The sequence below is a fragment of the Varroa jacobsoni genome, unplaced genomic scaffold (genome assembly GCF_002532875.2).
Source record: "Varroa jacobsoni isolate VJ856 unplaced genomic scaffold, vjacob_1.0 scaffold_389, whole genome shotgun sequence".
NCBI classification, from domain to species: Eukaryota; Metazoa; Arthropoda; class Arachnida; order Mesostigmata; family Varroidae; genus Varroa; species Varroa jacobsoni.
Genome location: NW_019213291.1, coordinates 30,130 through 52,986, shown reverse-complemented (window position 1 = coordinate 52,986; position 22,857 = coordinate 30,130). Strand labels below are relative to the sequence as shown.

At 39.9% G+C, this 22,857-nt stretch overlaps 1 protein-coding gene across 5 annotated transcripts; it reads right to left on the bottom strand.

Annotated features, from left to right (window-relative positions):
* Window positions 1–4,083: 4,083 nt before the first annotated feature.
* LOC111259977 (uncharacterized) lies at window positions 4,084–21,104 on the bottom strand. 5 transcript variants are annotated; one of them, XM_022832392.2, is made up of 15 exons: window positions 20,622–21,103; window positions 19,855–20,427; window positions 16,928–16,942; window positions 15,459–15,507; window positions 15,010–15,163; window positions 14,333–14,454; window positions 8,768–9,026; window positions 8,176–8,295; window positions 7,690–7,834; window positions 7,400–7,512; window positions 7,079–7,153; window positions 6,688–6,789; window positions 6,406–6,501; window positions 5,683–5,811; window positions 4,084–4,409 (listed from the first exon to the last, which is right to left on the bottom strand). In XM_022832392.2, the coding sequence occupies exons 2-15, from the start codon at window positions 19,937–19,939 to the stop codon at window positions 4,281–4,283; spliced, it is 1,593 nt and encodes a 530-aa protein (XP_022688127.1). In that variant the 5' UTR covers window positions 19,940–20,427; window positions 20,622–21,103; the 3' UTR covers window positions 4,084–4,280. The 5 variants fall into 5 exon arrangements, with proteins under 5 accessions (XP_022688127.1, XP_022688126.1, XP_022688129.1 ...); XM_022832391.2 differs by having other exon boundaries at window positions 19,855–21,103; XM_022832394.2 differs by lacking the exon at window positions 7,079–7,153 and having other exon boundaries at window positions 19,855–21,104.
* Between the last annotated feature and the right edge of the window lie 1,753 nt (window positions 21,105–22,857).

The following is a 22,857-nucleotide window of genomic DNA, read 5'->3' as shown; positions in this document are numbered from 1 at the left end:
ATCTAGGTTTGAAGCTGGACATAGACGCGCTTCGCTTTATGATGCAAGGACTTAGATTATCTGAAACGTCGAAGGCCAGCTTTCTGACGCAATGCTTAGCCCTAATAACTCAAAACTTTTGTCAAGTGGCATAGGGGACCGGAAGGTCTCCAAATGCTTTTAAGCAAAATGTGCTCACGAAATTGATTGATTATATCGAGAACTATCTTTGACACCCTTTACAACCCTGTAAACCTTAGGTCACCTCCCGAACTTACTCGAAGTCTATGAGTTAACCCACATATATATTTTAGCTGTAGCGCTGAATGTTAATGATTTTTTAAATACGGATATTTTTTTATTTAGTTGTCCACTTTCGGAATAATGACAGCTGTTTTTGTAGGCGATTTTAGATGCTATTGGACAATGAACAAATCTAAACGAATAAAAGATACCGCTTTATGAATTAATGTATCATAAATTTTTTTTTTTAATTAGAAAAAGGCAGCTAATTTAAGCAAATCGAACCTTCTGCTTGATTTTTACTGTAGAAGCTTGCTGGACAGTTCTATAAGCAATTAAAAATGTTAATTGACAAAAGCTTGAACTTTCGATGACAATAGTAGCCTCTAGCGATCAAGTACTTTTTGGCGTGCCCTTAATGGCAGTGTCTGGCCCCTCACAGCCGTAGCCCACCAAACTGAAGCATTTTGATTGACTGGTAGAAGAAGCAAGAGACATCATATCTACCGGACACCAAAGCGAAGCAAAATGAACGTCTTATGTGCAAACGGAGCGAGAAATTGGGCATTAGAGATCCCGGCCAAACCTCGCCTTGTACACGGAGGTGAACCTTCAACAACGGCATCTATACTAATGAGGTAAGTGCCCTTTCATGTGTGGCATGCCTGAAAGCTGTCGGCGATGCAACGTTTTATTATGCGAGTGGTTTTTCAGTGGGGAATGCTTTTGTGTAGAAAGTTGGATGAGTTGCCTTTGGTTGAGGCCTCCGGTTGGGCTTAAGAGTAGAGGGTAGATAGCTTAAGCATAGGAATTGGATGAGTTGCCTTTGTTTGAGGCCTCTGGTTGGGCTTAAGAGCAGAGGGGTAGATAGCTTAAGCTAGGAATTTGCATATAAGTTCGTTTCATAAGCGTACCAAATTTGGTGTTCATGATATTGGCAGTTTTGGCTATTGGTGGCATTTATACGTTGCCAGAAACCTTTCACAAATGTCGACGCAATCAATGCCATGAAGCCGCATCGATGACCGCCGCCTAAAGGGATCGACGGGTTTTTTAACGAGTCACAATAAAATTTAGCAAAAAAAACATCAAATTAAACCTCTATTAAGGCGATTTTAGTTGTTCTCTATAGTGTTTTTTGATGCTTCTTTTTAATTGAAGAAATAAGATTGCTTTAACTATATAAGTTCGACGGGCTAACAGCCTGTCGCCCGAGTAATAATAGAGTGACGTGGCTTTGTTTTCCCTTTTTCAGCTAATCTTGAATTACAATCATTTGAAAACGACCTAACATAGAAGACATTGACATACCTATACGTAAAAGCTTGTTTCCGACATAGGTCAAGTAATCAGACAACGTTTTTACGTGCTAGCCATACATAGTCTCTTCCTTGCCTAGAGCTTTTCGCGCTGACCGTATCTTACTGCATGAACTATGTCATAGACTGATGCGAACCTTTGCTGCAAATGTATGGGATCCCGCTTCTGGCAAACGCCAAAGCAAGGCTTAGGAGATGCCTCATGTACAAATGTATTCCTGACCTGACAATCAATGGGGACTGGATCGCGGCAAGCCTTGCCTACATGCTATGCATAATTTCATGACGACAGGTTTATTTATTATGTTTGTAGTTGTATATGGAAGATTATCTGAAACATTTGGACGGAAATGTACGCTTATGGCTGCGCTCTGAATGTTGCTTCGTCATAGAAGTTCCGCTGCATTTGTTCCGAGTCTCATCGGCCATAATATACGCTGCGTAACGTTCATTTCGATAGCAAAATTACATGTTGGCGTTATAGTAATGTTTCTGAAGATTATTTTCGAAAAGGTTTACATAATTGCAATGTAATATGTAATATAAAACGCTTGAGGAAGGTCGCGAGACACGAATAAAGATATAGGACTTCTCAGGAAGTCCTTATCCAAACAAATCAAAAGGACCAACAAAGCGAACACTAAGGATTAGGAATACTAGAATAATTACTAGGAAGAGAAAGCTGAGGTTCAATAGGTGTCTATGACAAATATTGTTTCGTGTAATTTCGCTTCCTGTAAATTGCAATGAGAGTAGAGCTTGTAAGGATCAACCATCAATTGAATCAGAACAATATAATTTAGACGAAAACTCTTAAGGTTAGAAAATACCAGGAGACCTGAAAAAATGTACAAATAAAAGTATACAGTATTCGACCAATATATCATGTTCATAAGTGTTTTTAGCAGCTAAATCGACTATTTATATCCGAATTCATTCTTTCTTTTGTGAAAGCAAGTTACGCTATTGGCTTCGTCTATACGATTCTGAAAGTTCTCGACAAACGACTAGCAAATGCAAATTGAGAGTATGGCATGTCCTCAAAAATCGCTGGGTAGCGTTCATATAGGTAGTATTGGTTAAAAATTAGGATCGAATCAAAGCCTCAGTCTAGACGGCGACTATGGGTTTATGCTCGCTGGCAGCTATCTATTTGCAATAGTGTCTAATGAAAGAGAAAAATGCCCGTGCATATTAATGCCAGCTAATTGTGCCTCAACCTTGTGCCCAGGACCACGTCTACTATCCCAGTGAGTTTCCATGACGACATATATAATTGCTCTCAATGATCACATTGTTGAACTAGTGCCCCACAGCCACTACTGTGCCATACGATGCAACAGTTTAATTAGAAAAAGCAAGGCAATTGTGATACGTATTTTTACGACCGATAGATAGATAGATAAAGATGCCATGCTGGTTATCCATGTTTTTCAAGCCACGGCTACCTCTAGTCGTATAAACGATTTGATCGCACGATGTTTCCAGTAATCCTCGTTCGTCAACGAAATGTACGCCAGGCGAGGAGAGTAAAAACGACTACACGTGCTGAAAACATAGGCGACGCTCATCGATCATCTTAGTTCACTTTATTTAACAATATTTCTTTATTTCAACATGACTCTCTAGTACGATGAATGCGAGCACAAACAATGTTGAAAGTTTACCTCTTAGGGCGTTACGCCTTAAGGCTTCAACAGATCTAATCAACATTAATAGGCCATTCTCCATTAATGATAATAATAATTGTTCAGCATTGTTGAAACTGTGTTACGTTCGATGTCGATTCTATTTAGAAAAAAATGTCATATAAAATGTTGCCCGTTATAATTATGTGGGTGAATAGATACATTGTATTACCTCTTGACAATTAATTCTGACTTTATAAATTCAAATTTTTATAAGATATAAACAATTGTAGCTTTTTTTTTAAAAATGAATTTTGCCATTGCCACTATTTACCGGTTACTCGACCACCTGAGTGAGTAAAATCTCCATTCGTACAGTTCGAGTAGCTTTTCGTTTCATTCACGACAACTTAGTAAACATCGGAACATACAATTATCAAGTCACGGGTAGTTTCGAATTCGGGTAGCTCATCCGCCTCGCGTAAGCAGATTTGTGCTGCAGGTTAACATAGATGCTGCATTTATTTTACAGGTACCATTGGAACATGTTCAATTACGGCGGCAACGATGGTGCTGACTTTAATTATAAGCACACTACCGAACACAAACAGAAGATCTGCTGAAAATCCAGCTGTCTATAAATTTTGAGATGATCCCAGAAGAACTTTTACGGCAGGGTGTCGTTCTCCAATCGACCTCGGTTTAACTATCGACATTAATTAAAGTACTGAAAAACCGGTCTATTCCGCTTCGATGGAACACGCGTTTGACAGTTAGCAAAAGACTGATAAGACAGATCACCAAAATCATTCAAGATAGCCGATTGCCAAACGAATGCGGGTTCCGTGAATCGATATTGCAGATGCCGGAAGGCTGCTTAAAGAAACCACTAAAACAATGACAAAGCGTTCGTCTAAATGAACAGCTGTTAGTGCTTAAGTTTATTGATGACAAGACTGTTCTTAATACGCTGGCACACAATTCATAAAAATACGGGCGCTTCCAGAAATTATGTGGAAATGTCTTTCCCTGATTTGGCTTGGTAACCAACTACGTAATCAAGAAAGACGGACAGTAGTACTCTACTTAACTGCAGGACAATTCATTCGAATTATGACACAATTTCACCGTCCGCGCTAGAGATCTTATCCTGAAGATCCTTGAGGGCCGAGTCCACTCTTTTCGACATGCCGGAGAATTTGTTCAGATCTGGACCGAGCATGTTACATAACGCAGGCACCTGCAACTCAGCAGAACAACCAACAACATCCGGCATTGGCCTTGCAGTATATTTTTCAACAGTGAAGCACCACAATTTAGCCAAATTATGATTCTCTTAATAAATATGTTATGTTTCACGTAACTTAGGTCTGAAGAAGATATTCATATATTACCCCTCGTAAGACTATCTGCCCGATGCCCGAGGTGAGCTCTGTGGGTAATAGTGTAGTAGTGATTAGGAGTAAGCATGTAGGAATTTCATAATCATGCTTTTAATAGGCTCTAAAAAGAGTTTTTAAAAACACGCAGCTACGAATGGACGTAGAACTAATGGATGGATATTCGCTCGAAAACTTACGTTTCTTCGTAAAAAGTTTTTGTATCACCGGCAGACTTCGTAAGAAATACTTTGAAATCGTTTCTTATACTCCTTTAAGTAACTGAGCAATCTATTTTTTAGTAAAAACTCTTTTTCTGTAAGTCCGCTTTCTTTTGAATGAGGAAAACGTATTTTATATTTGGGATATCTGTTCAGTGGAAGATTTACAAGCGCTATATTGGCATTAACATATATAGGAACTATTAAATGGCTGTAAAAGAGATATCATCTTTTATCTAGAAGGCTTTTATTATTATTATTATTATTTGAAATACTAATGAAATCGATTTGCTATCGCCACAGTCAAAGGGATTTGAAATGTTGTTGCGAAATTAGAAGATTTCAAAATCCAATTGTATTAGAGTTAGCGTAAAACGTGTACACAGTTGTCTATTTTTCTATATTTTAGTTATTTTGCCAAAAATTAACAGCTTTACAATCTATGAACAGAAGCTCTGGTGGTCTATGCAGTCAATTTAACCAGATAAAAATCTAGATTTCAATTTGACTATGATTCTAGGCTCCATATATACATTCTAGGTAAATATTCGCTGTTTTACACCAATTCATTTACCTATAAAATTTGTAGTTTTGATCCAGCGCACATGCCCAATTCATTTACTGTCCTATTATTGCTCTAATTTATATATTGTTATTTAGTTGATTTCTTAGTTTTTTTGTAATCTCGACGAAAAATATATAAACAAATATCAAACTAACAACGTAATTCGTTCCGATTAAATTGTGTACCTTTGTATTTGATTTTGGCCGCATAATGGGTTGCAGTTAAACTTCCTACTTGTTTCCACATATCTGCAATTTTTTTTACGGCGCATCAGAGTCACATCTGACACGGAATTACAGCATTAGGCAACAGCTATTTTATGATAATTTTAATGAGGATCAAACTTACATCATTATAACTTATCTGACAAAAGCGAAATAGCGCCACCAGTGCTCTCCAAGAGGCCTCTTCGCTAAGCTCGGAATGAAGATACTGCAGGAGGGCTGTCGCGAACTCCGTTGCTTGATCGTCATAAAGCTGAAAAAAGGAAAGAAAGCTCATAACGACGCCTGTCTATTATGGCCTAGGACAACGCCTGCTCACAGGGACATAATAGTTGCAAAAAGTAGCTGAACACCGTGAACACTTTTTTTTCGCTAATTTCAACCTTCACACATCCCCAACACATAATTTGATCTTAAATCTTTCTTTTGCTTTACAAAGGCGAATAAATACAAAACTCTCGGCAGCCAACAAGGGTTGCGTACTTACCATTCCCTATTTCCTGTCATGATCCGTTCGCGTACCCGCTCGGACAACTAAGACACCTCTACATTTAAATATTCTATGAGATTTCTAATTGTCGTTAAGACGGCCGGTGTGAAACCGCCAAATTAACATTTAAGCATATTAGAAAGGGTTAAAAATTTGTTCAGCATAAAACCGATTTTCTTCACAGTGTTCTCTCGTCAGGCTGCTAGCATTTTTTGTCTTGTGCTAAAAGGAATCATCAGCCGTCCGAGGCAATGCTTAACTCGGACTGTATCGGACGGACGATTCCATATAAAGTTACTGGCTATAAACTCCTTGCCAACGTATCGAGGTAATGGGCGACGGCACGCCCCCGCTTACCTCTTTAAGAGCGAGATTATACATGAGCGCGGCCGCTTTCTCTTGAGTTTCTTTCCGGTTGCATAACAATGCATGTACAACAGCCCGCGTCGTTACCTGTAAAGGGTAATGCTGAACGATATATAATAATCGGGCTTCGCTGGAAAAATGCGTTGCACAAAGCTGGAATGGGTATATATATATATATATATATATATATATATATATATATATATATATATATATAGAGTACTTGCAATCTGACCTGGTGTATGGACAAACTTAAGACACGTATATTTTTACCTTGCAGTTGTTGCAGGCACCCGGAGTCCCATCATCAGACGGCCACTCGGAGATGTACATGAGCCAATCGAAGGACGAGTTGTTCTTACAAAAGTTACACATCTGTAAATAAATAAATATGTAATTAAATGATGCGGCAATAACGGCCAAAGGCAAGCCTGCTCAATATTAAGGACTTTTATTTAACTCTAATGGTCTGGTAGCGCACGCCACAATTGGCGTATTGTATTCATGTATGAAGATCCGGGCCGCTACACATGAAATAATGGAAATAAACCCTATTAAAACAATGGAAGGATGGAAGCCTACATAGAGACAGTAATTAAAAACGAGATCAGCGTTCAAATGAATATAGTAGTCAGTTCCAACGTGACGCAATGGAAATACTTACTAAGATCATAACAGCATCTTGTTCATCTGCTGGCAAACGCTCAATTTTATAGACATAATTCAGGATTACATGGCTCTGTGAAATGTCAGATGACAGAATGCACAGATACACACACACACATAACATACGGAAATCAGAAGGTTGACGGATTGGTTGGGAAGGTTGAGGATCTTGAAATATCATTTGTTACCTATCAGTAATGACACTTATACAATGATTAGTTTACAGATTTTGAAAACCCGCTCATAAGTGAGAAAATTTCGTCACACTTACGAACATATGGGCAACACCTGTGAACTATATCAAGTAAGTCTTTAATACCTTCCTGTCCTGATGCAAAAAAAGTATGAAATCGTCCTTCAGTGCGCACGCCGCCAAAAACTGAATTGTGGCCAACCGAATTTTTGGTTCTTGAGAGTCGCCAAGCAGGAAGCCTGTCGATAATAAGAAAAATCCAGACTTTTCGTTTCATCTTTGTTTACCATAATTAATCTGAACTACTTTGGTTATAAAGAAATTAGTGGGGAGAATTTCGTGTGCGATTGTTTACTTACCGACTTAGTGAAAATCAAAGTTAAAATGCTCATAACTTTACAAGTGAGGGCACATACCAAGAAGGTAGAGATGGAGTTCTCCTAGAGACCAGCTGCCACAGTCTGTGTTGATATACTCAGCGAACTCCCGAAAGCATACCGCATCTTCTTCAGACAACTTTCCCAGCAGTCGTTCCTCAACAACTTGTAGGGCGGACGTCCCCTAAAATGCATACGCCGCAGAACTCTAACAGTTAAAAATCTCAACGTTGAATAGATGTGTTTTAAGTAGATTCAAGGAGTACCATAACTGTGATTTTAGCTAAAATTATTCTTTCAAGTGTTTTTATTATTACGCTTTTTTATTTATTCTCCAAATATTTTATTCAAAGGAATGTCTCTTGGAGGAATTCTGTACTGAGTACCTTGTTGGCATTCACGGGCTATGAGATGTTTGCTGACAAACACATTATTAACTATACAAATGAGTCCATAAAATCGTCCCTATTTCTTTACTCTGATTCGAATGACACACGAAGTATATCGTCATCTTTCGTCACGTACGTCAATAGGTTCAAAACATATTGCCGGATCGTCGAACTTTCTTGTCTTGCGAGGCGTGAGCGAAGGTCGCCGCTCTGGCGATTCGCTGGCGCGACTCGGATTCTCGACGATGTCTCCCATCTGCCAATTTATAGTTCATCAAAGGTTATAGTCATTAAATTTGTGGCTGTTTTCGAGTTCGAACATGTCTAGCATACGGTAGACAAAAGCACGCGTACGTGCCTGCACGATAAAAATTATTAAACGAACGATCTTAATATAACTATTATATAACCCTGATTTTCTTAAATGTAAAGTCTACATTGTTATCTTATGTCTGGCAGTTATTCGACTAACCACGAGCAGACTATAATAGCCACAAAAAACACTGTTATTATTGTTAATATCATTCAGAAATATTCTTTTAACACTAAGGGCTCAAATCATATATGTATATGATTTGAGCCCTTTGTGTGCCTATTCTCGAGATATCATACGCACAAAGAGATGATTGAATCCTAAAATTAAGTCAGCTGGTGACCAGTATCTCATCTCATCGTTATTTTTTGAATTCCTAGTGCAATAATGAAAAGTTTTCCTTTTTTGTGCTAACCTGCGATACACAATTACTGTCCGAAGACTGTTGGTTTGCTCCCTGTACGCCTGTGCTTCCGTTTCGAATTAGCGGACTCTCTGTTTGCTGTGGTAGCGACGTCCGAGTGTCGTCTAACCCAGGTGCCGCTTGAAATTCCTGGATGACACGGTTTTCTAAATTGATCCTGGCGTTTTCTCCGAACGATATCCCCCGAGCGTTTTCACTTCGTAGAGATGTCTGCGAGCCAAGGAGCCGCCCGATTTGGGCACCGAACGGTCTAAGGAACGTTATAAGGTTTATTATCAAGAGCTAAATGCAAACAAAATGACCTGCCGTAGAAAAACCTCTATGTCTATCTACAAATATGTTCAAAGCCCGTACGCTCTATAGGCACATATAAGCTGACCATAACGGCTTATATGAAGGTTACAAAACTTCATTACTTCCATAATCAGCAGCAACCTATTATTCTAACTTAAATCATGTTCCATGTATTCGGTTATAAATAACTAAATTAAAGATTATGGATTAATCTCATTTAGTCTTACGATGATCATCCTCTAATCGGCAATGAAAGGGACCAGGCTTCCCCTAGAGGCCCATCTACAGTCGCCCAAACAGCTTTGCACTTCTCATATCAATGAATGAAGAATGTAGGTATGAATCCTAGACAGATCGGCCATGTCACCGGCAGATTCAAACCGACTGATATTTTTTTTTCCGCTGTTTCGCCGAAGGCATGCGATTGATATCATCTATATGATGACATCGAACACCGTTTTGTAACTTCTCCACTTATGCAAATATTCATTTTAACATTAAGCGTTGGAATATACTCGGGTGCAATAGATTCGGTTCGTTTTCGTGGCATCAGTGACGCATAGCCATCAAATTAAAACAATATATCTCGAGACTGAACGCAAACCTACCACAGCAGTCGACTTGACAATACGTAAACTCGAACGTTTGTTGCACGAGCGTTTTCGCAAACGAACTTCGAACGGCTGTTATTTGTACTGGAAAATCGTGAACACATCGAACGATAGACAGCAACTACCAATGAAGAACAATCGTCTCTTGTTGCTAGCGTATCTGTAGCGGTTAACTGTGGCCGGAGAAGTAGTTGTTTCTTGGTTTCCAATCTTGCTTTGAGGGTGGCTGGCTGGCTGGCCGGCTGGCTGGCTGGCCCTCCGACTATCGACCCAACCGAAACACTCAAAGGTCTTAAATTCTCTAGCCCAACAACAGCAGTCCCAACAGATAGCATCAAAGCTGAAGGTTATATGCCCGTGGTCAATGGCCCACGATACCAGAAGACGAAAACAGCGATAAGCAGAGAAAGGCGAAGGCTGACAAGCCAAAACCAATGGCACTAAGCCTCTGCATCAGAGGCTGCGGTTACCGCGATAGACCCGACTGTCTCCGTTGTCTAAAAGTAGTGACAACAACGGCGGAACGAACGCACACTAATGGCAACAAAAAGCTGCCATGGAGAGTGCGCCCTGAACGGTTAACTCGCTAGACCAGTTAAGCAAACTCTCATCTTTACTGGTAACTGCCTGAGGAACGAGTCATCGGAAGAGCTTCCCGAGTTCCTTTAGCAGTGACTCTAACTAAGTCTAACCTATCATTTGCGGTAGAGGTAAAGGCATGCCAACCAGCGTCGTCAAGTCTGAAATGCTAATTGAAGAAAAATTAATGTTGCTCTCCTCTAATGCTGAAAGCTATGCAACTGAACTTGTACATTCTATGAGAAAAAATTAAGTTTGTTTTATATGGGCTACATTTTCTGCACAGCTTAAGCTGTCCTCAGACTGGAACAGATGGAAAAGCTCCGAAAAAAAAAACAGCCGAACCCCCTGCACTCGACGTTTTGGGTCGGACAAGCCCGCTAGTCCAGACTTCTAATAATATGATAGTATAGTGGATTGTCGCAATAGGTGGCTCTGTAGGCGAGTGGCTGTGGGCAAACCTATCCCCTCATGCCTATACAAGCCCTATTAGCTAAAAAACAAAGAAATAGTTAAGGCTCTGGAGCCTGTCAACGAGCCAATAGGAAACAAAAAAATTTAAGCGTTCTATATTTAAATACATTTCGAAATTATTAATCTATGAAAGATAGGTCAAGGTGATCCGCGCCAGAAATCAATCTTAATTAAGTGTTAGAAAAATTTTCTGAATTAGGTACGTCAAAGCGCTAACAAGAGGTTTAACTGGAAGTCGCCTAATCGTTGAGGTGCCTCCTCAGATTGATCTAAGGTATGATCATCATCTTATGTGTGCTTATTCCTCTGGACTCTTAAGTTGAATTCCCTAAGCCCTAATAAGACTCAGGAGTATATAGGAGGATATCTTTGCATCTGCATTGTTATCGCTTCCCACACACAAGCTTCTGCCAAAAGAAAGACCGTAGTCGGAGAGATGTACACTGCTCAGCCGAGTTTACCAGAGAAGTAAGGTTACGCTCGAAACTGACGTGATAACCCTGGCTTGTCACGCATATTTTTATGGGATTTGTTTCAGTACCGGTTTTGGCATACCATGAGATTCTCTAAGGTACAAAGACGGGGAGACTGGGTGCATATTTTTCACCAATAGGACGATGATTTCGAACAGGATGTTTCGGTTAACCAACGACCAGACCTACGGAATCTGACATGCACTAATTCGCTATCAGTGCTTTTTTTTTGCTGATCAGTTTAATTTTGTGACATGAGCTCATACGAAGATTTGACGCTATGGCCAATATGTTTTTTCAATTTCATTTTAAGTTGATATGGTTTGCCGTCGGCCATATTCATGCCTCAAATATGACTTGTTACGAAATTTGCCATATTTGGTTTTTCATCGGTACGTAAAATAGTGTGTGCAGATAACATAGAGAGAAATTTTTCGAAGATGGTTTTAATTTTCCAGCATGAGCCCATTTTCATTCTAAAAAACGACAAGGCCGATTTAATGTAACCTTGTGCGTTTGCGGGCATTAGTTAAAAAAATTAGTGTCATACGCAAAGTAGAACAAGGTTCTAATCACATCATTACATTCGGAGGCGATCGGAAGATCGCTGTGCACACAAGATCTGCACAAGCCTAAATCATCTTAGAAATTTCCGTAATTAAATTTCAAGCATATATGGGATTCAGTAACTGCGTCTTAGCAATATTTGTTTGTTGTTATACCATAAATATATGATTCATGTCGCAACACAATGAAGTGCACTGTGAAGATATAGGCTTTATTAAATCGACTGTATAAAACAACTTTCATGTTCCGTAAAAACCTCTACAATAAAAGAAATACAGCGCATAGAAGCAGTCTTGCGTATACTGCTATATAGAAACTCTCGTAATACCGAAACCTTGCTCGGGTCTCTGCAGTGTAAGCTTTATCACACATTCTGAATGTTTCGAACCGAATTGATGATAAACTGTGTCCCAATACAATTCACTCAGAAAACAATTTGTCAGGCTCCGTGATTGGAGACTATTATTCGAAATTAAAGCTGTTCTTGGCTGGAAATCAACGAGGCTTCATTCGGTGATTGGTAGGCATAGTACCTACGATCACTGCTTCTAGTTACAGACTCCAATCACCTCGTAAGTTGGTTCAAGTCTCCTATTTTTTTTTTTCCTATTTAGTTTTTATTGGCTAAAAACAACACTATTCTCCTTGTTTTTCCTTCTTCCATTATTTTATTTCTTCTTCTATAAATGAGTCAGCCAACGAGATTAAACTGTCATTCTAAAGCCGATTCTGTCAGACTTCATCAACGTTGGCCGGTAGCTCATACCGCCTCACTCGCGTCTGTTGCACGATGTCAATAGGATGAGCGAACCGGCCTCTAGAGGCACGATGACCCACTGAACGTTAGTCTAGGCTTAAAGCACCTACTATCTGCCAAAAGATACTTCATGAGTTTTAAATTATCACGTGTTTACGCACACGGGTGCAATACGCTAGTCGGGGCCTTGTGTGTAGCCTTTCCAAGAAGCGGACTACATCTGAAGCATTCGCAAGCCGATCAGATTGTCTGAGAACTTATTTTTTAAGCAAATGCTTGGATTCGCTAGTTGACAAATCCATAATTTCTTGATTGAATCGAGTTGTACGTGAATTTGAATATGAGCTGTTTCTATAGTTTTTGCATATATAATTCACTTACTAATTGCCCCGAGAATGGCATGGTTATGACGTTCAGTAATAAAAGCCCCCTTTTTGCTTAACTCTTCGGCTCTATGACGCCTCTTCTATGAAACACAACTATTTATAGTACTATACAATTCTAACTCGAAGTTCATAGCAGACTATTACCGAGGTAACGCCCCAGTAACGTGTCCGCCCGATCAGCTTAGCTGGCCCACACCTTCTAAAATAGCTCAACCTTCAAAATCAGCTACAGTGCATCTCGTGTTGAGTATTGTCAGCTGTCTAAGTCGATGTTTAACGCCAGCAGTACCGAATGTACGACTTGGGACATTTATCAGTTCTTTTCAAGCTGGTCAACAAAGGTTCTGCCCATATACATTTTTGTTACTGTTTGCTTCTTCACCATAATTAGTCTTCTTGAGAAGGCTACGCTAGCTATTTGCTTTACTAACATGTGTTCAGGAAATTCTTACAAGATACGTTTATAGCGCCTTAATAAGGTCAGCTATTAGAAATACGCGCAACTATACTTGAGTTTAAGTCTACATTTTTTTTTATTTGTAACCATATTGACTAACTTCTTTCTAAGCCTTTTTATGCATACACAGATTTATGTTGTTCGCATTTCAAAAAAACGGTTTCTCGAGGGGTCTCAGGTTAAGGAACAATACATTACAGGCGGCTGAGACGGAAATTTCCATCTTTATCGGATTCTAAATCGGCTAGGCGCAACAACCGATTTGACCCTAGTGGGCAATGGTGCGACCAGTTTTGCTAAGCAATAAACAGCAGTCACGCGTTCCTCTAATGTTTCTCTAAACACCATCATCGGGCTTAAAGTGCGCACACAAGCTGGGATTTCCGGTACTGCCTTTCGATGAACGTTTCCTAAAGAAATTCACGTCACTATAAAACTCATTGGAATTTAGTTCCGCACACGAAGTAGAAATTTGAGGGAAGCCTAGGTTGTAGGTATAACAGCTATAGCAAATAAAATATTTTAAAACAGAAATAATTAATAATCTATGAAACCTGTGCTTGTCTTTTGCCTTGCAGTTGCATCAGAAGCTTGATACAGATGTTTTCAGCTTCTGCAGACGGTCGCTTACGTTAATAATAATGCATACTCGAACTGAATACGTAGGGTAAAAATATAACCGTGATGTAGAAAACCAACTACGAGCACTAACGAAAACCGTTAACAAACCGCTGTTCAGAACTTGAAGGTCGTAACAAACCAGCGGTTTGTTATAACCTTCAAGTTCTGAATTCAACGAAGTACGTTAAACATCTGATAATTATTACAGAATAAACAAGTGGTGACATGATTTTGCCGATAGCATTATATAATAGGACCATGATAAATAATGAACAACGAAATATCTAGCTATTAGCTATATGAAATGAGGATACGTGCTCATAATAGCCATGCTTACGTATCGAGGATTTCTTCTGGTAAGTCAAGTATTTCTTGGGGGATACTTCTTCCTGTCAAGAATTGCGCTACCTCCTGTGTAAACGTGTTGCAGTTGTGCCTGAATAGGTCGTATGCACTCTCCTGTAAATGATCAAGGTAAAAGGAAGCAAACAGACACCTTTAGATAGAGCAAAACAGTATGAGCCAATCGCCTGACAGGTTTAACGAAAGCACCCGGATAAAAAAGTCGTATACTTTTTAGTTCCAGTCGTATTTCGCCCGACCCCTATTCAACTGCGAAGATTAAATTATGCTGATTACGTCGCACGCGTGGTTTACTTGAAAAATCTGGTTTCGACTTCTGGGAGAATTCACTGGGGGTAACCGTATAAACAGTACAATACACTGATGAGGGGACTTGATTCCATTTACGGTCCTCATTTCATTTTAGTTCTCCACGTATTAAAAGATGGATATATTTTTATACTGTTACTTATTTTAAACAATGACAAAAAGTGTCAGCCCAAAAAGGCTCTATTAGAAGCTATGAATGACATTGAAAAAATCGCTTAAGCCATTATACCGGAAGACCTTTCAAATTTAGAAATCTTCATTATTCTTTGGCAAATTGCCTGTATAGACTTAGCGTTGCGTCTTTTTTGCCTACATTCGATGGCTCGGACAGAAATTGCTCACCTTAAAAGAGCTTTCACCCAGCTCGAAGATGTACTCGAGGAATAGGGCATACGGTATTTCAGTTTGCCCCAGTTGCACGATCTGCATCGGCTCCCCCATAACTGTCTCTCCTGGACCGCATGATTCGATGCCCATGCCCCCGAAAAAATATTCCCTGTATGCAAAACGGCACAACACGACATGAATAAGTATGAAGTACGGCGAATGTTCAGGGTAAAATGCGCTGGACATAGAAAAGCGACGAAGAGAGGGATGCGCTAAATTCACAACATTTAGAGTCTCGTCTAACTCCATGCTGTTTATAGAAGATAGTCTCGTTATTCAAAAAGTAGGACGTCACTCGAAGATTACTGGGTATCTATTGCATACAGTTGTTTGCCAAAACCGCATATAGTTTGTTATTTTAACTAGCATCTCTCCATCGTGTCGAGTACGAACACAGTACTAACCGGCCGAAAGCGACGATCGAGGTGTGCCATATCGCAGGAATTTCCTTTCCTAAAACAGAATCAAGGCACAACGGAGTCACTGGTCATCACTGGTCGTTAACAAGGTCGATCAAGGCTCATCACATACTACAACGCATAGTAAACAATTCATCAGTAAATAATTTATCCTTCGACAGTTTTCGCTTGAAGCTTCAATTGGGACTTCACCAAAGCCCAACCATGCCGACAGCCAGTAATCAATAATAAACTTTTACTATGTAACCCATGGGATAATTGACAACCTGAGCCTGAACGTAAAAAAATCAGAAATAACTACCGTAGGATTTAAAATGACCATCCTTTTCTTCATGTATTTCTTTAGATGACAACTCGCAAGTTTTTCGCAAGATATTCGATTACTAGATTTTTAATTACTTTCAACAGCGTAGCATAGCGTAGCTGACCTAACAAGTTTGTGAGTCTCCCCATCATTGTTTTTAGCTCATGCCATCGATGCCTATAACTTGCGCCTCATAGATCCTACGAGGTCAGCGAACCATCACGCACTAATTCACAATTTTTAAAGGATCGCATGATCGTTGTTATGCCGAAGTCAACAATTATATATGTTTAACAACGAATGTACGAGCAGTAAAATTTTGCTACTCACGTCTCATGGGTACTTAATGAACTGTAGTTAACGGTTTAGAATGTTCGAGAATTCGGCAGCCCAAGTACTGGTAAATACGTGGTTACTGTGGGCTTGAATAGCGTCGGTTTTTTTCTATAGTGAGCTCGGCCATCGTTACTAATTTATTTGATATTTAACTATCGGCCGTAGTGGCCTAGTGAAAACGTTAGGTCACCGTACTATAGAAATTCACCATGCCGAAATCGTTTAGGCCCTAAAATCTCTTTTATTATTAGAGTTCAGCGACAAATGGCACCTATGCTAGACAACTGTCTACAATGGTGCACAGCCCAAAGTAATGAGTCGTGGTTTATATTCAATAGACGATTAGCATATTTGAGCGGATTGCTTCACAAAGTCCTTTCTCAACAGTACAAAATAGGTAAGCTAAAAACGCCAAAGTATCTTATCTATAACTATATAGCCTTCAATAGGAAAACTTATACACAATTGTTTCACACACAGGTTAGCAACAGTTCGCTTGCAGAAATTGCAAGTAAGCATAAGGGTGTACGCCTTTACGGACGGACACATTTTCTATGAACGTCTTTATATATATATATATATATATATACGTCTTTATATATATATATATAAAGAATATCTAATAATAGGATTAAAGTTTACTGGGTAAATTTGAAGCGCGGCCGTTGGTAGTTTGCGATCACGCGGTTTACTGATAAAAGCCGATAGCGTCACTGCAAATGTATTACTTCTTAAGGTTACAATTCACTCAATATACCGTCATTCCTAACCAATACTTCGACCTGTCGTTGATTTGCACTCTGTCACTGCTTACCATCAGGGAAATATTCTGAAAGTAATTGTACAGCTAATTAGATTTTCAGCCGAAAAAAAATAAAGAACAACGCTCAAGCATCAACTTCCTGATAGACATAGATCTACAGGACGGCGTAAAAATCAGTTTAAAAAATGTCGTTTGATATATTGAAGAATCTCCATTGCACTTTTTTTTGCTGTCATTTTTAGCACATTTACCTTTTCTGCTATTAGAGCAGACGCAAGATAGCGGGTTTCAAGCAGTCAAGCGACGTTTACCCCAACCCGTATAACAGACAACGGAAGGCTGTTCTAGGCCATGCAGCAACACACGCATGAAGCTGCAGTTGGAAAGCGTTCATATTTAGGTCCATTTTGACGTACAACTATGGATATGATCATACGCAAAATAGCATCTGAATACGATACGCACGTCGTTCGACACCCCTATTACAATTATAATACATTGTAGCTATGATAAATACTTTGTTATTTTTTCATCCTGGCCAAACATTTTCCTTCCGAGTGCCTCTCGCTATTACTTTCAGCCCTCTTCTCCTTGCGTGTCTTTTCCCTCTCCAGTTATTACCGTAGATGTGGGCAGTTTCGCTCTCTTTAAAAGGAAAGTGAAACTATTTTAATTTCGCTGGCTCTTAACGGCACGTTTCCGTGTTTCGCACCACTGTCACTGAAACCTGTACCGCCTCCACCCCATTGAGGGCCTACAAACGGAGGCACAAAACCGCTGCGGCGATGGCGTGAACGACACACGAAGTCTCAAGAATAGTTTCTGGTTTGTTAGGCGGCGCCGATTGGCCGGCATCTCGGGCAGCCCGTAGGAGTACTTTTATCACTTGGTAACAAGCTATGGCACGAAATTGGGCACGATGTGGATAGCAGACAACCCAAGCTGGGCCTCTATGATACACATGTCTGTTACATATAGAAAAACGCGAACAGTATCGACAGACAAGAGATACTGAATGCTTGCTCATCGTTCAAGATTTCACCGCTCAGGGAAAGAAAAGCGCTCTGATCGTCTTCCAGTATATGGTCTATTCGCGCTACTCTCTTTTTGGGTCTGTCTACCCTAGTTCAGAAATCGGGCTCAGTCAGAGAGTTAAAGCCCAGAGTGTTCAGGTCGTTAATGTTGACTCAAATACTTCATATTCGACGGCACTGACGAGATCAAAAAGAAGTTTTCTTAGTAGGCGCACAGAGGAAAAACGTGCTATAACCCGTTTTCGATACATAACGGTAATCACCTAAAAGGGTTGGCAGGTCCCATAAAAGAAAAATTGATGATGATCGCTGCTAAGGTTACCTTTTGCCCAGCCGGCTGAATAAAACAATCTTCTCTAGTACCTGGCTTGAACGTTTGAACCCGGGAGTCAACTGTCGGACGTAAGCACGTTCACTAAGCAAAAAAGACGCAAGCAGCGTATTTTTGGTATCTACAAGTATAGGGATAGTACAGCACGTAGCAAAGTAAACAATTATGAGTTTTAAGTATGCCGCTCTAACGCTAAGCGTTGCTTGGCATGTCGTCCTGCTTCAATTAGCAAAGTATCTGTTGTAGAAGGGAACGTTTTTTAGGTCCCCCCCCCCCCCCCCCCTCACTTTGCCACTCAGTATGTATATATATATACTTAGAGATACTTTTGCTTTTTAAAACAGTTTAACTACTTTAATGTGTGACGTTTTTCTAAAATCTTAATAAACTAGCATATGTTAGTATTCGTCGTTTATGAAATACGTCAACAGTCAACCATGATAAGCATATATATTCTGGTATTTTCGTACGAGAAATTAGCCTCCCCATTTCCATCACGTATTTAATTCGAACCCGAGCGTAGGCATAGGGTTCGGTTGAAAAAAGCCATCGGTTTCTTTGACAGTTTGAGTATCGGAGGTAAAACTTCACATATTTATTTTCATTCTGTACAATTCTTTGCAAAAGAGCTATCTTTTTGCACTTTGCCAAATCTTCCACCCTGGGCACACTATGAAATATGAACACATCGGTACCGAACAGCCATCCTATACCACAGTTGTTTGTCTATCTAGTCGCTGAATATGGCAGTTGTCTTAATGTTTATTCGCCATACGGTATGACCCGATCGTCTTTTGCAAATTGTCTCTGTTTTTTGCTCTGCGAACAGCAGAAACAGCGCCTGATTCGTCATTGAGCGGGAGCAGAAGAAAATGATTAAGATCGCACCAATAATCGCTCGGTTACTGGCACGAAAGATGAAGTACCTATGAGGATTTAGAGAGTGCGATCCTCGCGCATAACTGACTGAAAAAATAATAATCTGTAATGTTTAAACTGAAGTGAACTGCGACAGTAGGAAGTTACTCCGTTGTTACAGCATAACAACGTTAAACGTCAAGTTGTAGGGCCTTATCAACGTGCGCCATATTTCATTATAATCGGAGTCCTTTTCTGAGTTTACAGAAGAATAGATCGGATACCACAAGTCTTTACCAGCCTCAGTAAAGGTCTATTTTAACGTGAAGTGTATTTCATTAGCACCATCGTTTTTATTTCTAATGGTGGCAATAGTTTGTGTAAGTGTGAAAATTAACATTGTAACTATATGATGTTTAAAAGGTTTATGATCTCAACATGTTAACCTCATATCTGAAATATGCACAGCACTTAGTTAATGGTGAGATATATATTTATTGGTGGCTTCTAATAAGTCAGAACCATACACGCCGATTAACTAGCTATAGTTAACAGAGATCGCTTTTGGGGCAGCAGGAAAAGTCTGTACACAGAGAAACGGGCGAGTTTCAGAAAGTATGAAACTTACTACACGTACTTTATTAAATTATAAGTAAAACGAATAAATCGATGATCTATACATACACACTTTAGGTCCATTTAGCATCGTGGGTTATATGTGTTGGGTTCGATCATTAGAAATGAACGAGACTCACCCAGAAACATGGGGCTCAACGCTCGAGCCATTCCTCGGGACAGGTCGTACACATACAAACGCACTTCATGCGCGCTTTCCCCCATTTTGGTGTCCGTCTTTTCGACTTGGGCTTAGATTGCGCTTTTTCTGTTGTCTGTTTTCTCACAGCGAACAAATTCGAATTCCCTTTCCTTTCTTTGAAAAATAACAGATCTACAATCCTCTCTACCCTCTTTAAACACACAACGTCGTTCCCACAACCAAAAGCTGCTTACTCGTGCCGTCGGTAGCTATATAGTTAAGATAGGTTATAAATTACTTTCCGAGAATTTACGTAAACCACCCCAGTTGTCATTCTTAGCACGTCCACAAAACTACACCACCAAAGTATTCTTTTTTCCACTGTGTATTAACCAGGTTCTTATTCTTTTTCTATCTGTGCGTGTTGTTTCTCTTCGTTCTTGACGGCGCTCCACTTCCAAATGTTTCCCCTTCACCGTGACCAGTCGCAGGACAGCCGACGAGCTGTCAAATAACCGTACCAGGCGACAACAACTGACTTTATCCCGATTGATCCTAAATAAAAGAGAAACTACGAAAAGAAAATAACAACGGTGTTCAACTGGCACGTAAACAACAGGACCGCTGTTCTTAGAGCAATGATACACTGGAAAACACAATTAATTAGCAACACTAGTAGTAGCGATACCCCGGTATGCCTCAAACAAATAATGCCACGTTACAGTTCGTTCTCTTCACTTCAATTGATGACTTCAGGCCACAAACCTCTCTGTCCTCCGAAAATAGAACAACACTCAAGCTGCGCGCGAGCCAGTTACCACCCTTCGCGCCTTTGGCAACATGGTACGCTCTGGTCTTCGAGCTTTGCCGGTACTCACAGCGAAGAAACGTCTCTAAGCTATACTCCAATATAAGTGTCGGCAAACAAGACTAAGCGGGTATGAGATTGCGAACAGCTCGTAGAACGAGCTAAGCTAAAACTGGCGGGAGACCACATTTGAATGCTGTCGTATGCAGGTCCTTTACATTTTTCGTCTTATTTGCGTCTAGCACTGAAGCCGGTGTTACTTCAGACAGACTGTATGCTGCACATTTTACGCTCTCACGAGGACCCTATATGTATGGGCTTTAACGTGAAGACTAAACACCATGTTAAGTTTGGTATAGGTGGGCCATTGGGCAATGAGAACGACCTATAGCGACAGTCGGATATTGTGGGTGACTGGCAAATACCAGTAGCCCATAACACGGGTGCATTCTAGTGATCGGCTGGAATGTTGACAAGGCAGCTTTGTTAGACGACCGCTCGGCGGCGCTGCAATAGGCGGAGCATTGAGGTTAGCGTAATTCCGAAATTATTGCGCAAAAATAGGATGATGTGTTTGAAATGACAAAAGATTTCGCTTTTGTGGTACACTTTGCTGGCGGTAGATGGTTAAAGAAGAAGCAGGATTAAAATATAAGAAAATTCAGGTGGAGATTGAATATATAGTAGTATTTTTATATGGTAAGCAGAATGAAAAACTACGTCAAATCAGAAGGAGGAACATAGGTATCAACCGAGATATATTTAAGGGGACGTTTTTCATTTATTCTGTTACTGGGACGATCCGGAAGAGTTGTGAGTCATGCTAGCACATATCAATCATAAGAAAGATGAAACTATAATCGTATTCAATAGACTGCTGCGATACGTGACGCTAAATATGATATATATGTTGGCTGGTGGGTTAGATCATAGTATGAAGAACGATACATTGAAACGTTTTCAAGGTATCGTTCTTCATTGAGAATGTAGAACGTCTATTATCAGCTACTGATTCCATGTGTCGCTAATATTAATTTGAGAATTGTCTTATTTTTAGCATTTTCTTAGGAGTGCTTCAAAGAGTTTCTAAGTAGTTTTCTGGAACATGTTGAAAAGCAGAATTGTTTCTATTATCTTCAGATTTTTGGCTATTCTCAGTTAATCTCACATTAAGAATCGTTTGTTGCATTATTAATTCTTGAGTCATTCATAGATGATCGCGAACCAATAACATGGCTGTTGGTAATAGTAAGTTTATGTGAGAAGCCACGATTTGTAAGTCAAAACACAAGGTTGTTACGCCTAATTGCTCAATACAAAATCACTTAAACATTTAAGCTATTGTATAGCTAGAGGTAACTTTTGTGTGAAAACGATACCTAGTTTAGTATTTATTCCATATCCATATCCACTTGGCGCAATTTAGAAAAAGTTTTTGGCATTGTAAACACCGCGTAATCGGTAAGCGATGGCGTGTCTAGTTAAAAATACGTAATTCTGAGAACGGAAGACCGAGCCTCGAAATTATTGGCACACTTATAATTTTTGCAACAATGAAAATCAGTTGTTACAGTCAACTTTCCGGAGGATGGGTCCTGTACATATTTCCAGATTAAAGACAAATCTGCTGTTGATGGACTTGCAAGTGTTGGTTCTTTGCCTCTATGCCCCCCCCCCCCCCCCAAAAGGCTGCGACATAGACGGAAATAGTAAATCACGACATTTAATTTGCCTAATAACAACGTTTAGTGTATAATCAACTTAATCTCATCAAAAAGTGTTGGAACATCTTCGCTACTGACGGAGAAAAAATTTATTATTTTTTCCTACACATAGGCGAGAACAACTGGGGATTTTTGCTGTGAAGGCATGTTTACATAAAAAAATTGAGGTAGACGTCTCAGAATAGTTTGCAAAAATTATTGGGAAATTCAGTGAAGCTAGGTTTTGCTACTTGTTCCATTGGCATATCTCAGAACCAGCTTACGCTACACAGCGGTCTAACCAGTAGCGTACAAATGTCGTCTGTCGAGTTCCCTTTAATTTATATCAGCCTGCCGTCTTTTTAATGTGATGCAGTGTCGATTTGGCGAGAATTAACTTCTGCAGTGCCCGGCTGCGCGCGCCAACTGCGTTCAAATCGTCGAACATACCGGAGCCCTTTGGCGCTTACTCACCGCATCGTCGTCGAAA

What these genes read in the sequence shown, in the direction of transcription:
- LOC111259977 (XM_022832391.2), bottom strand. Translation starts at nt 19,939, where the DNA reads ATGGGGGAAAGCGCGCATGAAGTGCGTTTGTATGTGTACGACCTGTCC. An exon ending in CCAGAAGAAATCCTCGATAC is followed by an intron (nt 9,027 to 14,332) that starts GTAAGCATGGCT and finishes AACGTTCCTTAG; the next exon opens with ACCGTTCGGTGCCCAAATCG. An exon ending in TTTTGCATCAGGACAGGAAG is followed by an intron (nt 7,154 to 7,399) that starts GTATTAAAGACT and finishes GACATTTCACAG; the next exon opens with AGCCATGTAATCCTGAATTA.